At 54.1% G+C, this 15,517-nt stretch overlaps 2 protein-coding genes across 6 annotated transcripts; both read right to left on the bottom strand.

The window, feature by feature from the left end:
• Positions 1–8: 8 nt before the first annotated feature.
• ARHGEF25 (Rho guanine nucleotide exchange factor 25) lies at positions 9–7,302 on the bottom strand. 4 transcript variants are annotated; one of them, XM_090273493.1, is made up of 16 exons: positions 7,122–7,302; positions 6,723–6,837; positions 4,234–4,448; positions 4,003–4,098; positions 3,845–3,921; positions 3,596–3,662; positions 3,075–3,178; positions 2,809–2,878; positions 2,606–2,695; positions 2,423–2,515; positions 2,182–2,232; positions 1,907–1,984; positions 1,503–1,703; positions 1,176–1,356; positions 674–885; positions 9–385 (listed from the first exon to the last, which is right to left on the bottom strand). In XM_090273493.1, the coding sequence occupies exons 1-16, from the start codon at positions 7,218–7,220 to the stop codon at positions 275–277; spliced, it is 1,860 nt and encodes a 619-aa protein (XP_090129619.1). In that variant the 5' UTR covers positions 7,221–7,302; the 3' UTR covers positions 9–274. The 4 variants fall into 4 exon arrangements, with proteins under 4 accessions (XP_090129619.1, XP_090129620.1, XP_090129621.1 ...); XM_090273494.1 differs by lacking the exon at positions 2,606–2,695; XM_090273495.1 differs by lacking the exons at positions 6,723–6,837; positions 7,122–7,302 and adding an exon at positions 5,392–5,988.
• Positions 7,303–7,636: 334 nt separating this feature from the next.
• Positions 7,637–12,661, bottom strand: DTX3 (deltex E3 ubiquitin ligase 3). 2 transcript variants are annotated; one of them, XM_090273499.1, is made up of 5 exons: positions 12,582–12,661; positions 10,920–10,994; positions 9,823–10,571; positions 8,698–8,915; positions 7,637–8,345 (listed from the first exon to the last, which is right to left on the bottom strand). In XM_090273499.1, coding segments are annotated over exons 2-5 (1,044 nt in total). In that variant the 5' UTR covers positions 10,921–10,994; positions 12,582–12,661; the 3' UTR covers positions 7,637–8,269. The 2 variants fall into 2 exon arrangements, with proteins under 2 accessions (XP_090129625.1, XP_090129624.1); XM_090273498.1 differs by having other exon boundaries at positions 9,823–10,552; positions 12,578–12,621.
• Positions 12,662–15,517: the final 2,856 nt, after the last annotated feature.

The following is a 15,517-nucleotide window of genomic DNA, read 5'->3' as shown; positions in this document are numbered from 1 at the left end:
CTTGCCCCAGCCCTCCCACCCACCCACATATCCTCCTTTTGGGGGACCTGTGATGCATGCACAGGGGTGGGAGCTGAAGGAACCTGTGTTACTGGGACAGTAAGAAGTCCTTTTGAGTTTAGGTACCCTTCTCCAAGTTGGCACCACTCCCAGCCTTGCCCACCTCCAGATGCACCAAGAGGGAGGAGTTTTGGGGCAGTACCAGGAGGATTGCCCTGAAGTTCCTTCAGGAAGAGAGTGGCTGAGTCAGCACCACCCCCATGGCCTTCACCAGCTACAGCTCATCTTCATCCAACTTGGCAAGTCTGGCCTGGCAGGGAGGGGTGTTTGGAATTGGTGGGACTGAAGGAGAGTCACGAGGAATCTGGGGGATGTCACTGAGGGCCTGAAGAAAGACACAGGCTGGAGGATCAAAAAAGTTCAGGAATCCACCCTCACTCCTCTCATTTCAGTGTAAGCCCCTAGTGAAGCCACCTCTTGCCAGACATCCTAGCTTATCTGAGACCATCAGTTAAAGTGGAAGAAGGAGGGTAACAGATGAAAAGTAGAATGGGGTAGACAAAAGGAAGGTGGTGGAAAAGGAAGGAAATGGGGGAGAGGGATTTGGGGATCCCAGAACAAGAGAGGCCCTCCCTGTTCTACTCTTACAACCAGGGAACACCCTTCTTCATACCTGTGTGTCCAGGGGCAAGGGGGCTCTGGCCAACTCCCCTTTGGGTAACAACAGCAGGGAGGGGAGAGAGCCGTTGATGGGTGTGCGTGTGCTGATGTGCGACCGGTCTCCGGGCCGAGTTTTCCCAGGGCTTCCTACCCCAGATCCTCCTGGCCGGCCCAGGCTGTTGGTCTGGCTCTCTCGTCTCTGGTACTCAATGGGTGACTGCAATGCTGGGGCAAAGAGAAAAACAAAAGGAGAGTTACATCAGAGACAGGTCCTTTTCCTCAGGGTTGTGCTAGGGCCATCTTCTCATTTAACTTCCTCCAAAGGACTGTCATCCATGTAAAGTGACCTTTAGGGGATAGTGAGTTACTAATTCTTGGTCTAGTAGTAGAAGAGAGGGAATAGGGGACAAGAAGAAGCCAGGGTGAGAGGGCAGGGCTGGGAGATGGGGTAGTGAGGGATTCAGGAGGGCAAAGGACTTAGAGAGCATGTGGAGAAGAGAGGGTGAGAGCTTTACCATTGAGAAAGTCCCGCTGGCTTTCCAGGATCTGAGCCACTTGCTTGATCCAGGCCTGACTAACTGCAGGGTCTGCAGTCTGCAAGACATAGCGCTGGATCCCACCCTCTGGCCCTCTGGAGGTCAGAGCAAAGCGGCAAGGGTCACCTTGGAGGTTCCCCTCCAGTCCAAGACAGCTCACCTGGATTGGCAAATAGGAGACAGCACCCCCAAATTCCTCAGGCCATCTCTGGTTCCTGCCCTCTCCAACAAATCCAAAAGCCAGACATCCTCTCAGGGGCCTCACCCCATCCTAGTCAAACCCCTCCCTTGTAGCCCCCTCCCCACCTTGATGCTGCTCTTGTATGTATATCCAGGCTGTGTTCCACCTCGCACTCCTCCTCCCAGGGCCTCACTGAAGATGACAATTTGCTCAAAGAGGAAGACACGCCGCTCGCGACCCCGGGAGGAGAGAAGTCCCCCAGCCTCAGGCTCTGTGACCCAGAATGTGTCCTGGCACAAGAGCTTCCCCTGAGCAGTCAGTTTGCCCTAGAACCAAAGGATAGTGATATTCCAGAAAAAACAAGAAGAGAAAAGGGGCAACTTTCTCCTCCCTCCTCCTCTTGACACTCCCAACCAATCACAGGGTCAGCAGCCCCAGGAGAGGACAATTCCCCATAAGGACCTCCTGAGTACTCAGACTGGGGCAAAAGGGCACTTGGCCCCAGGTTTCCTGTTCCACCCCCCCATACCTCAAATCCCCGCAGTCTCCCCAGGGTCATCATGTCATTGCAGCGCTTGGGCACAAAGCACATGACTTCCACAGCTCTCTGGGACACAGGTGAAGAGAGAAGCATTGTCATTATTGGGAAGAAGCCACGTTTTGACTTCTGACCATGTTTTGACCCCCACTACACCTCCCCCTAAACTCTGGACAGCTTTATACCACCCAAGGAGCTGGGGGAATCCAGGAAACTAAGAAGATAAGGTATGTGTGATGTGTCCTGGAAGAATGAGAAATCCTCACCTCCAGCTCTTCAGTATCCATCCCAGCTCTACTATAATACTTGAGAAAATCCTAAGACGCAGAAAAGAAATGCTCAGGGACGTCATGAGGACATTCTCAGAAGCTCTCACAACTTCTCCCAAAGACACAGCTGAAGACCCTTATGAAGTCTGGGGGAAGACTTAGGAACCCTGGGGAGATGAATGAGGAAAGCATTGTCCCAACCAACTGTGAGCCCAGCGAACAGGCAGGTGTTCCTGACCTTGAGCAGCAGCTGGTATTTCATGATCCTCTGCACTGGTTTGATGAGGAGGTCACTGAGCTGCAGTCGGTGCCCCAGCTGCTGCCGGAGCTCCTGGAGACAGGGATATAAGGTGGTTATGCAGCCTGGAAAGCCTAGACATGATGATTCTGTCCCTTTCCCCAAAGCACCTCAGCCACTGACCTCAAAGTAGCTGTCCCCAAATTCTGACACCACATGCTCTGATTTGGGCTTATTCTGACAGTATACCACATACATATGCAGCCGGCGCTCCTAACAGGTGTAAAGTTTAAGAAAGAGCAGGGTGGGTGAGGAGGGAGAGCACATCTGCAGAGACCAATCTATCCCCAAGCCCCACCCCACAGCTCCACCCTCTAGAGCCTTACGTGTTTGATGAATAGCTGAGCCAGCCAATCAGGATCCTTCAAACATCGCTGTAGCTCCCCCAGGAAATAGCTAGAGAGATTGGCAGGAAAAAGGTAAGTCAATTATTCCTACTCCTGCAATTAAGGGCTGTCTGCCCAGCAGTGTTCCCCACGAAGCCTCTCCAAACATTTCTCAGGCAACAATAGCTCCTGGGCCATGGATGGGGGGACACTGAGACAACCAGACATATGCCCCTCCCCCTTTCTCTCAGGGCTCCACCACTCACTCTCGATGCCACTCGTATATTTGTTGGATGTTTCCAAACACAATCCTGTCACGGCCTCGAAGACTCTCCGGGACCCCCTGAGCAGCCATGGTGGCCATGTAACCCTGTGGGAAGTTTGGGGTGGGAGCATGGGTGTGTGTGGCCTGCCCTAGTGGGACCGCCCCCTCCCCAATACATCCAGGATGTAGAGGGGACTGGGAAGGTGGGGCAGAGGAGCACCAAGGCATCTCTCTTTTGTTTTTGAAGATTTTATTTATTTATTTTTAGAGAGAGGGGAAGGGACAGAGAAAGAGGGAACAAAACATCAATATGTGGTTGCCTCTGGCGTGCACCCAGTGGGGGAACCTGGCCCACAACCCAGGCATGTGCCCTGACTGAGAATCGAACCAGCAACCCTTTGGTTCGCTGGCTGGTGCTCAATCCACTGGGCCACACCAGCCAGGGCCTAAAGTATCTCTTAAAATTAGCCCTGGGCAGGGGGAAAGGTCTGGGTCAGGGCTGGGAAGGGAAAAGGGAGTTACCTCCACAATCTGCCCCAAGTCCTCCACATACATTTTCTCTGTCTCTACCAGTTCACTGAGGACATACCTGGGAAGAAAGTAGGAGTGCACATCCTTGGTTTAGGTGCTTCCTCCCTCCTGGACTAGAAGCCCCTTCATTACCACAGTCAACCTCAGAGGAAATTCCACTTCTCAAATCTAAAATGTCAGGGATAGTCCTCTGGAAGTTGTGTAGTGGCAGGAGGGGGGGGAGGGTATGTGGACACTTACATACTCCTTTCCAGAGCCTTCTTTTTCTGTTCCTCCTCACTCTCAGGGGCTTGGGATAAAGTCTCTTCCTCAGGTGGCTAAAAGAAAAGAATATCCTAGAATAAACAAATGGATGCCTCTTGGGTGAGGGGAACCACTGCAGACCCATTTCTTCAAACCTTCGTCTTATCTCCAGGGCCCTCCAACAGTGTGGTCAGCAGGGTCAATTCTGGCAGCTCCTCTCCTGTGGCTACAGCTGGTTCCAGCATCCAGTTCTAGGGGCCAAGGTCAAGTGCCAGAGCTCAGGGACAGTAGCTGTGTCTCACAATTGATCAGTAACCCTCAACCTGTCCTCTCTTCCCGTGTTCTTCATGGATGTCCTATATTCTCCTGTGATGCTCCCTGCTTACCTCATATGGTCTAGCCTGGCCACCGTCTGCTTCAGTTTCTACACTGAGACAATGTTTGGAGTGATCCAACCATCTTCTCAGGCCACTGACAGGCCCTGGGTGGCCCGGGGAACAGGGGCCAGAGCTGAGGCCAGAGTTGGGGCCAGAAGGGGCAGCCAGACCAGAGGCAGCTGAAGCTGAGATACTCCCCTCACTGCCGGCAATGGAATAGGATTCTAATGGGGTGGGAAGAAAAAAAGGGGTGATAGATATTGCTCCAGCTCCAGACCCAGGATCCCTGGAAGCTCTCAGAGTCTCCCCTCTATGACGCTCAGCCCCTCTTCCCCAGGGCTCACTCTCTTGCCATCTTAATTTGAGTGGGCCAGGAGAGGAAATTTCACCAGGACACCCTTAGAAGGAAGGAGAGTAAATATCTGGCTTCCCAGGCTTGGACCCCCAGTAACATGTGGAGGTTTCCCCCTATCCTGAGCATAGTACAGATACGGGGGTGGGGGCAGCCATCTGGGCAGACAATGGAAGCTGGGGGGTGGGGGTGGTAGCCATCTGTTCACTTATAACCCTCCCCCTTCCAATGGGTACAGACCATTTTCTGAGAAGGGGGGTACGAAGAGCTAAGAGCCCATCTGCCACCCCCAGACCCCTCCTCCACAAATTACAGTAATCGCTATAATAAAAAGAAAAGACTTCTGGAGCCCACCTCCCCAACATGCACAAACCCAGCAGAGGGGACAAGTGAGGAGCCCATCAGGGTTATCTTTAGCCTGGGCTCAGGGACTGAGGAGCAGCGATTTTGGAGAAAGCGTCTGGTAGACCCCTTCATTGCTCATTCCTCCATCCCCCTGTCCCTCTTTAGAGCTGAAGCTGATTCTCAGCAAAAGGATTTGAGGGAAGATGCAGTTCTAGGCCTAAGGGGATTGTAGATAGGTTTTCCTCATACCCAGTTAACCACAAAAAAGCCCTGCCCCTTCCCCAATTTCCTTAACTAGTTAGAAATTTGCAGGCAGAAGGGATCTTAGAGATCATCTATTAAGTTCTTATTTCCTAGAAAACACAGGTACAGTCTCCAGCTTCTAAATCCCTAGGGCCAGGGCAAACAGAAGTCCAGAACCCTCAGCCCGTCCCCCATCCAACACTGAGCCGTGGAGACCTCACACTCACCACGTCCCCCCCGGGCGATGCAGCAGCCGCATTTCGCCAGCACTTTTCGGATCACATGGGGACAGGCACAGCGACCCCCCTTCTGCCCCCCCCGCATGGCGCCCGGGCCCCCCCGTACTCCCCACCCGAGCCGGCCATGCAGGGGGAATCACGGGGGGCGGGGCGGGGTGGGGACGGCGCAGGGTGCACACCCCCCCTCCCTCCTACCCCCGCTCCAGGCTGGGGGAGCGGGGGAGGGAGGGACCGGGGAGGGGGCGTCCAGGAGTAGGCGGAAGTCTAGTCTGAGGGAGGGCTGGGGGCTCTGCAGGGAGGGAGGCGCGGGGCGGGGCCGCGGATCTGGGCGGGGAGGGTTTCCGGAACCCTGTAGGTGCTGGGCCCAGGGTCCAGATGTCCAGCGGGGAGGGAAGGGATGGTGGGAGAGACTGGGCCGGGGTGCGGCAGCTGCTCCAGCTCCGTCTCGGGCCTCTTGGGTTGGGGTTGGTTCTAGGCCGGGGCAGGGGGGTAAGGCGGGGGCCGACTCCCCGAGTTCACTGGCGCTGCGCGGGTCCCGGCGGAGCGGCGAGCCGAATAACAAGCTCCGCCGCGGTGCCGCCGCGGGGAGGGGCTTCTGCGGCCCAGCTCCGCCCTCTCCCTCCCGTTCCCCCTTTAGCCAGTCCGGGTTCCCGCCCCAATGCCCCCTCCCCCAGGCGCCACCACGTTCCCACTCCACGTCCCCAACGCCTCCGCCCCTCCTCCGGGTCCTGGGCTCCCCAGCCCTGGCTTCCCCCCCCCTTAACCGCATCTCGGGCTCTGACTGCGGAGCGCTGGGGTGGGGGTTAAGCCCAGTGGCGGGGTCTGTCCGGGTCACTCCTCCGCCTCTGCGGTGGAGAAGAGCCCGGTGGATGCGGCCTTGGCCTATGCGAAGATGTCCTGGGGTTGGGACTGTCCCTAGCCGAGCAGGGGTGGACGAGGCCCCTCAGTAGGGGTGCGTGAATGGGGAGCTCTTTGTGGGGAACACAGCTCAGGTGCCGCCCTCTCACCGGACCCTTCTTTCTTCCAGGCCCCGGGACTCTAGCCGAGGCTAATCACCAATTAAGGCGAAGTCCTGGAGCCTGGGCTGGCGAGGGGCCAGGGGTGGGGCGAGGGGACACTCCGCCTGCTGGGGCTCGGACCCACTGAGTGGGGGACGTACAGCGGACTAGAGGGCGAGAAGAGGCGTGGAGGTCTCAACGGTTAAATGGGTCTCATGCAAATTAAATAACCTTTATGCTAACAAGAGTAGCATTTAAAAAAAAATTCTCCACTTTGTGCAGGATGGCAAACTGTGCCCCACCCCACCGCCAGCTTCTTACCGGGCAGCAAAGCCCAAGCGGGGACCTCACGTTCGCGCTCCCCTCTCTGACCCGCCTCTGTACAGGAAGACTCTGGCTCGGTCCCCTCCGGCCCTAGGGGGCTTCTCTTCGGGGGCTGCGGGGATAGAATGATTGTGAGGAATCCGCCCTTCACTCCCAGCCTTGACCTCCCCTTTTTCCTTGCTGTCAAAATCCACATTGTTATAAAAGGGTCTCCAAGGCTGGAGTGGAGGGAACGAACGGTTCACGCAGGACGTGGCTATGGCCCTCCTAATAGAACTCCTGGATTCCTGAGAGTGCCGTGCAAAATTTATTTTTCCGTGTAATTGAGTTGTGGAATGCAGCCCTCCTGAAGCCCCCTAAAAACCGCCGACCCCCCCCACGCTCGCCCTTTCTTACCCCCTCTTGCCCGGGTAGGGCGCATGCGCGCAGCATGCCCCCCATAACCCCCAGTATCCGGTCAGTGCGGCCAGGGGCGGGGCGGTCCGGGGGCTTCATGCTGGACCCCTACCCAGCTCCAAATTTCAGGGCCGAGGGACACGGAAGCTGGGGGGCTCTGAGGCCTGCGTGCGTCCGGGGAGTTGTGACTGACGAATCCGCCCCCAGCCCGGCTCCGCCCCTACTCCCACCCCAGCCGAACTTTTCAGAAGGGGTAGGGTTGTTCCTTCCTGCTACCATAGTTGAACAACAAACCCCTCTTAATCCCGATTCCAAAATCGGAGTGGAGTGCGACCGGGGGCTTCGCAGGGTTATCGTGGGTCCCACTGAGTACCTGCGGTTTCCCCAGGTCCTGCTCAGGCTTAGAGACCCGGGAGGCCCGCAGGAATTCTCTAACCACCACCCCTTTCCCTTTCTCATCAGGTCCCGCTCCCCACCCAACCCCCACTGGTTCACAGAACAGAATGGGTGTGGCATAGAGTTGCATATTTTACTTTATTTTTATTAAGTTAAAAGCTACAGTTTGGCGGCGGTTCCAGAACAGGGTAAGGAGGCTCCTTATAGGGGGCAGAGGAGAGCAGGAGGCAGACTGACAGAAACAGAGACAGAGGAAAGGGCAAGGTTAAGGTAGATGGGGAATTGGTTCTGAATAACACAGCACCGGCTCCATGGGGGCTGATATCTGCTAGATTCCCCCTCCCCTGCACCAAAGTTCAGCAGTGGAGATACATAGGGTGTGTGTGTGGGGGGGGGTCAAGACCCCCTTCCCTGCCCACTCAGGTCCTTTCTCAGCTTAGTCATTGGCGCACAGCACATACCAGAAAAAGCCAAGGGCAATGGAGGGGGCAGGAAGACTGGGAGTATGTACACAAGGAGGAGGGAAGCAGAGCCTGAGAAACAGCCTCTGCCAGAAGGGATAGGCTCACACTGCACTGAAGCACTTGTTCTGTGGGGGACAGAGAAAGATTGCCCCCTCCCTCTTTGAACTCCTTCCCCAGTCAGACAGGTCCCCTACTGTGTGGTATGGGGGGCAGAAGGAGAGAGAACAGAGACTTCTGTTGGGTCCTAGTGGAGGAGAATGGCAGGGTCCTTGGCAAAGGGGATGTCCTTCAATCATCTGTGATACCCTTGGCTCTCAGCTCCTCTTGCACCCGGGTCAGGTAGGTGGGGTCCGGGTACCCAAACCTGGGAGCAAAGAGAAACGAGGGTCAGGGTTAGCTTCTGGGCCTTAGGCACATTACCCCCCATGCTTACACTCATTCTGCATGCCCCATTGCAGCCCCTCTTCCCCCTCCCCTAATATAATACAAACCCAAGATAACTTAGCCCAATTCTGCTTATTTAAATAGGTTAAGCCGGGCATATCAGGGCCAGGTTAAAAATGTAGGAAAAACTGGGATGGAAGAGATGCTTGAATAGTTTGGGGCGGGTCCTCTCCAGTTAGGAGGCTCCCAGAGAGAGGGGGTTGATGTTATTCCCTCAGTGGAAATGGTCAGAAGGGAAGGAGCCAAGTGAAGGGAAATGAAGAGTGTCCCACAGCTGGGGTCCCCCTGTGCAGCTGGTCTTGTGGTGGATGTCGTTCCAGGTGATGACATTCGGCCTCCCCGTGGTCATGGACGTGCCAATAGTGAAGGTGAGACGCTGGTCAAATGCCTTTCGGAACAGGGTCAGCACCTTGTTGCCCTCCGGGCAGTCCGGGAGGTAGGCCACCCGTGTGGTACCAGGATACCGAACTCCTGGGTTTGGGTGTTCAGCCTGGGAAGAGGGGGAGGCAAAGTGGGCAGTGAGCAGCTGAGCATCTTAAGGCAATGATGCCAGTGGAGGGTCATCCTGGCCAGACTTCTATCTGCACACCCAGCTAATGCTGACAGGGCTGTGACAGGCAGACAGCCTTTCAGGCAAGGAGAGACTCTAGGGTTTGGGCAGCAGAAGCCTGTTTCTGGACAAAGTCCTTATTGTTAAGAGGTTCTTTCTCTCGGGCTCAATCCTTTGAGTCTCAATTCAGCAACAAATGGATTCTCAGAAGTGATGGAAGGTAACTAGTCCTTACTCTTCAGATAACTCAGCAGAAATGTGAAGACAATAATTTATCTTCCAGCCTTCTCTCCTCTACCTGAAAACACTCCCAATGCTGCTTCCACTGTCTAACCTGTTCCACTTTCCTATTACTCTTCTTCGGAGCATCCTCCTCCCTCTGCAAAGCAGAATGGAAATTACTCTTTGTCAAGCAGGAAGACACCTGTAGGTTCTTGACCACTCCTGTTTTAAACTTCCGCTGTCATCAAGGTTTTCCTCTCGCATAAATCTGCAATGGAGTACCACTCCCAGTTCTGTTAGAAGGGTTAGATCCCATCCTGCTGTGCCTGCCTACATCTGAGCCACCATCTCTACAGAATTGGAAATTGTATTTTCATTCCTTTCTCTGATACCTGATTTTCATGTGTGCCTTGGGGTTGTAGGGATGGCAATGCTGGGCCTCAAGGGGACCTCCTAGCTCCAGGGCATTGAGTGGGAAGGCATACAGCAAAAGGCATGCAGTAGAAACAGCAAAATTGTATCACATCTGACAATCACACTCCCCCTCCCCCAGCTTTTGTAGGTCAGAGGAGGAGCTGGGAGAAGGGGGGAAACAAAGGGTAAGGGCAGGCAGTAGTCTCCTTACCCCCTGGACACCGGGCGGGAAGACATACTGGATGACGATGGTGCCGTACTTCTCATAGCTGGGCAGTAGGAGTGTGGAGTCCTTAGAGACCAGCATCCGCCCATTCTGGGGCTGGTTGCCCACCAGCTGCCCATAGAAGCGGCCACACATGGGGCAGGCCTTTTTCACCTGTAGGGCCCGGGTGATGCAGACTTCACAGAACGAGTGCCGGCACTTCTCCAATGTCTTGGCGTTCTGGATCTCCCCCAGACAGATGGGGCAGGTACTCTCTTGCTCTTCTGCCTCCTCCCGAAGGCGGGGAGGAAGAGGAGGAGGCAAGGGAGGAGGAGGTGGGGGAAGCCCCCGTGCCCCTGGAGGCAGGAGTGGGGCTGCTCTGAGAGGGGGTGGGCCTGGGCGGTGCAGCTCAGGGTGTTCCCCTCCACCCCCCAAAGCCAGGCAGCCCATAAGCTCCCCCTGCCTCTGAGCTTTCTTCAGCTCTTTCTCTGCCTCTTTTAGCAGCCCCTTAAGAGCCTTCCGGGCCAGGTAGAGCCCATTGGGAGGGGCTGGGGGAGGGCCCTGTGGGGATAGCTGGAGAACGTAGATGTCAGAAGTTTCGCCATCTATGAGGATGGACACACGGTGCTCCTCCCGAAGCCGGGCCAGCCGGGCTGGGGTCTCCTTGCTCAGGAAGTCCCACACAGGCTTGGAGACAGTCACTTTGGTCTTGCAGGTGCCTCCACAGGCTGCCATTCTGGACAGGACGAACGACACTGCCCCCAGGGTGAAAGGCACTCAGGGTGCGGGGGTCCCCATTTGACAAACATCAGTGCCTCCTACTTCGGGTTCCTTTCCAAGTTTATATTACCTCTGTTCTCTCAAAGTCTAACACCCAACTAACTCCTTCCCCAAGTTTATTTTCTCTCTCCTCTTCTTTCAAACCCCAGCACCAACTGAAGAGTAAGAAAGTTTCTATAACATTCTTATCTAAACCAAGCATCAGTCTTGGTTTTCCTTCCATGCCCCCCAGGATCACAGAAACAATCTTCCCCTCCCCACTCTGGGTGAAAACTGGGTTCTGTAAAAGGGGGGGGGACTTTTTGACCCTCTTTTTTGCTCACTTTGATCCTGAAGAGCTTAGAAATGGCATGCAGGCTCTCTTTCTGTCCCTGCTCCCTACTTGTAGGTGGTGTGACCTGGTGGGTGGACAGGGAAAGGAGGGAAAGTGAGAAACCCCTTGGCCCCTTCCCACATGCCCCAACCCAGCAACCCACATAACAGAGATGGGAACCTGGATGTAAATTACTGGGAACTGGATTACTTCGGACATAGAATGGAGGAAACCAATTAAAAGGTGAAAGTTGTGATACCCTCGGGATACAGATACCTTGAAAGCCCATGGACAATGATAGCAGCACAAATTCCTCTATTTCCACACTCAGCTGACCAGGACTGGGGGGGCAGGGGGAGGGTAAAAGGTTATGATGACAATGTTACCATCTTCCCCAATCAGCCCATAAACAAAAGAAAAACTCCTCTTCCATTCCTCTCCTTCTCTCCTGCAGAATTTCATCTCCCTAGCCTCTCCCCAAGTTATTAAAGAAGAAATTTCGACATGCTAACTTTTCTCTTTTCTTCCCTAGCTCTGAGGCTCACAAGAAAGTCTAGGGAGCAGATAAGAGAAGAGAGGGAGGGAAAAGCGCACACAGATGAAGGTCTTCCTTGCCACCTCCCTCAGATCACATGGACAAGAATATTTCCTATGTTCCCCAACTCCTCACCCTGCTCCACATTCAATTCAGCCCCTATTGCTGGGAGCCTTCCTTGAGAGCCAACCCAGTCTCTCTTGCTGAAGTCTGTTTTAAGTGGCAGCAGTCCCTACAATTCAGCTCTCACCGTCACCTTTTGAACCCAGAACACCAAGTGCAAGCCTGTCAGCAATCCAGTCTGTGTTTAGGGTGGGTGGGGCTCTACTGGAGGAGACTGATGTTTCCCCTAAGTTTTGCCATGCTTAGCTACAGAGGTGTCCCCACAACAACTCCAAATGCAGCTCAAATAGAAAGAGGGGCCATTGGTGTGACCTCAATTCCTTGACTGATCCAAAGGGGAGTAGTTCTCTGTTTCTGCCTTCATCGTAGTCCCCTCAAGGCCACATGCATCTGAGATTCAAAAAGTGACACTGGAACCTTAGAGCCTCAGTTCATATTGCCTATCCAGGTGGAACCCCCCCCCCGCCCCCCCACCCATCAGAAGGAACCCAGGACTTAGGTGTTCTTAGCTCCAAGTCCTGCTGGCAAAGAAAAGGGAGGCGGGGCCCCAGTTTATGCTGGGTCTCTTGATTCCTCTGGGGCACCCCAGGCTGGACACCGGGCCAGGCCCTCCCTCCGAAACGGGACTGGCAGCAGGGGCAGCCGAGAAGGACAAGGGTCCCTGGGGGCATCCACCGAGGCTGCCTCTCCCCTCCCCCACACGACCTCCTGCAAGACACGACCCGGAACCAACTCCCCACGTCTCCGTCTCACAAAGCCCCCGGAGCCCCACCACTGGGTGTGGGTGCATGTCGCACGATTACTGTCCCCAGAACCCCCAAATGGAGGCCAAGGCTGGAGGATGACAGAAAGAGGATCCTCGGGGTGAAGGGGGCCCCCGGCGCCGCACGCGCGAAGGGGAAGGAAGCGGAGGAGGGGGCGCAGGGGCAGCGAGAGAGCACGTGAGGGGTGCGAGCAGGGTCCGCGGGGTCCAGGGGGCGCGCGGTGGGTGTGGGGGGCGCCGGGCTCACCTACCTCTCGCCAGCGCCGCCATTGCCGATCACATGACCGAGGCTGTTGCTGGGATGACGGCCTGGGCCTTAGCAACAAGGGGGCGGGCGGTGGGGGGCGGGAGACCCCGAGAAGGTGGCGGGGGGTATTGTGAACGGGGTGCAAACTGAGGGAAAGAAATGACTGTACCCCCTCTCAGGTGCCAATCACCGTTTCCTTTGACCGTTCTATACCGGAACCCCTGCGGGCCCCCCCAAACAAAAATGGGAGGCTCCGTCCCAGTCTTGGGAGGGAGTGGTGTCGTGGAATTGAGGGTAGGAGGTTAAATCCCTTAAGAGACACCACCCTGCTCACCACCCACTCCCGGAGCCCTCTCCCTTTCATTTCTCAGTCAGCTGCGTGGCAGCTTTTGGTAGCTGGTGGTGGGTGGGTGGGCGAGGAGTGTCGGTCTAGGTAGACGGGGAAGACGGGGCAAATTGCTGTGATCCTTATGCCAGAAGGGCCTTCGAGGAATAACATGGGATAGGAAGAAGAGTCATAGTGAAAGCATTGGATCTAAAAAATAAACAAACCACAGGACTAAACTATTTCAATCACCTCCCTCATCTCTTGCCTTTTTCTAGATTACCTTCTGTGACCCTCATAACCCGCTCCCAGATTGGTAAATTGGTGTCTCTGACTGTTGTCTTTCCACAGATACTGAGGCTGGTGCAGAATGGAACAGAATACGTTTTTTAAAAATGCATTAGGGTGGGGTGGTGTGAAGACTGTGGTTCAAATAGTTAAAAACTCTCAAAGGAAAAAAAAAAAAAAAAAGCTGTGCTCACTTTGCTTCCCACGTCAGAGCAATCTCCGCCCCCAGTCCAACTTGCTTCCCTGGGGCCACATCAAACCAGGTTTTTCCACCAGCCCAAGACATTGGTTAAGCAGTACTGGATCTCCCGGACTGGCAACAACCTCTGTCCATCCACCCCCTTTCTTCACTCCCCTGCTGGGCTGGAGGATTGGTCACTTTCCTCTTCACATTCCCAGGACCCTGCTGTACTAGTCCTGCCCTCCAGGCAGAGGACATCTTTCCCAGGAAGCCTAGGAGAAAACGGAATTTCTTCTTTTAGCTAGCGGGCTGAGACTCATTCTCACCTTTACAGAGATAGGGACGTGACCAAGTCTAGAACCCTGGAGGATGAGGGAAGGTCACATCATCTCAGTTCTCCCTAGGCCCTTACATAGCTTCACTTTCACAAAGTTGGAGACTAAGTTTCCATCCCCATGCACAATCTGCACAACCTTTTAAGTTCACTGCCATCTATTTAGAAACCTACGTCCATAGAGGCCCAACACCTTAAAGATCAGAGTTCTTCATCTGGTCCCTGTACTCCCAAGCACAGGCTTCTTCAGAAACCGGGGTGGGGGTGGGTGGGGGGGAAAGAGACATTTCTGTGAAGGAATCTGGATTCAATAATTTAATTTCTATATAGCGACAGCAATGGGAGCAAATAAACAAGATCTCTTGTATTGGTCAATAAAACAAAAAAGATGCAAATCAGAAGCAACAAATGAAGACCATATTGCTCATGCATGATACGTCATCAGCCACATGGTCAGAGAACCCATTTCTAAAGAACAACAGTTGCTGGTGTTATGGAGTTTTATTGCATTCAACAGGGGAAAGGTAGATGGGTGGAATGAAAAAGATCCATCAGGCTCTGGACAGGAAGGTATCACAAGGGTTCTAATCCTTAACTGGGACTCCTCTTGTTACTTCCTTTGGAGCAGAAGATGGAGGGGAGAAAGGAATTCTTCTTCATGACCTTGCGACTTCTTGTAAGACAGATCGATCCAGCCAGATACAGAGCAAGGAATCTTTGCATCCCCACAGGCCAGTGGCTGGTGTCCATCTTTACATTTTTTAAAAATGTATGTAGAAGCCTCAAGGGATACGGATAGCAAGAATGGCTGCCTTTGCGCCAAAGGCATTGGAAGGCAGAGAGGACACTATCTGGGCTCATCAGGGTCCTCTACATTCTGAGAATATCATGCATCAGCTCAGCTATCTTTGGAGGAGGCTGGGTGACTGAGTTATGGCTCTGATTCCTCTCTGGGGGTGGAGAGTAAAGATGACAAAGAAGGCCATCTGTCCCCTGGGAGACAAAGTAGCAATAAGATGGGACAGAAGAGAACAGAATAACAAATCCAACTGGAAAAAGGATTTGGGGGAAGGAAGTATGCTAGGCACACACCTCCAGGGGGCAGAGGAGGTTCTCATACTTGAGACCTTCATCCTCTTGAAATGACCAGGGTTTTCCCAGGTAGAGATATTCCCTCCTCCTGGGAATAAAACCTCAGGGATGGCTAGACAAGAGAAAGGAAATTTAATATGGGGAATGAACCTTACACCCCTGGCTCATTATCCCAGTCTCCAGAACTGGCCATACCCCAGTGAAGGGTTCCAGAGCCAGAAGGGGTGTGAGGTCCTGGGGAAGAGCAGCAACAAACACCTTCATCCATGCTTGAACTCTTTGGCCAAACATCTCTGGGCTCCTGTACCCACCTGTACAGAGTTAGGGGTGGAAGTGGAGTGAGGGAAGATAGATTGGAGAGAGCAGTCAATGCTTGAGACAGACACTTTCTCCAGTTCCCTGCATAATCACAAGTCATCTTAATTTCCACCTCCATGAGGTACAAGCCTGCTGACCACTCTCCAACCCACCTGTGTGTGTAGATTAGCCATATTCCATCATATGGGTGCATGCCTACACCCATATCTGTAGTATCTTGAAAGTCTTCCATCCCAGAGCCTACCAGAAAGGCTCTTTATAGAGCCACAGTGAGCTCTATAAAAGTTACCAGCAAAATTCAGACACTCAGTTCATCCCACAGAGCAAAGTGCATCCAGAGTAGTTGCTTGAGCCAGGTCCATCTGTCCAGCCAGGTCCTGAAGATGGCAAACAAACCCCTCC

Source organism: Furipterus horrens, unplaced genomic scaffold, assembly GCF_987537825.1.
Source record: "Furipterus horrens unplaced genomic scaffold, mFurHor1.1.pri manual_scaffold_4, whole genome shotgun sequence".
Taxonomy (NCBI): Eukaryota; Metazoa; Chordata; class Mammalia; order Chiroptera; family Furipteridae; genus Furipterus; species Furipterus horrens.
Note: the sequence above shows the minus strand (reverse complement) of the source record. Positions and strands in the feature narration are given on the sequence as shown.

Excerpts from the sequence above, each read along its gene's own strand:
- ARHGEF25 (XM_090273493.1), bottom strand. The coding sequence starts at position 7,220 with ATGAAGCCCCCGGACCGCCCCGCCCCTGGCCGCACTGACCGGATACTG. Across the intron at positions 3,179-3,595 it reads ACTTGGGGCAGATTGTGGAG|GGTTACATGGCCACCATGGC; the intron begins GTAACTCCCTTT and ends AACTTCCCACAG. Across the intron at positions 2,233-2,422 it reads AATACCAGCTGCTGCTCAAG|GATTTTCTCAAGTATTATAG; the intron begins GTCAGGAACACC and ends TCTGCGTCTTAG.
- DTX3 (XM_090273498.1), bottom strand. The coding sequence starts at position 12,600 with ATGGCGGCGCTGGCGAGAGGTAG. Across the intron at positions 10,995-12,577 it reads GCGGCGCTGGCGAGAGGTAG|GTCACACCACCTACAAGTAG; the intron begins GTGAGCCCGGCG and ends TCCACCCACCAG. Across the intron at positions 8,346-8,697 it reads TGCACAGGGGGACCCCAGCT|GTTTGGGTACCCGGACCCCA; the intron begins GTGGGACACTCT and ends CTTTGCTCCCAG.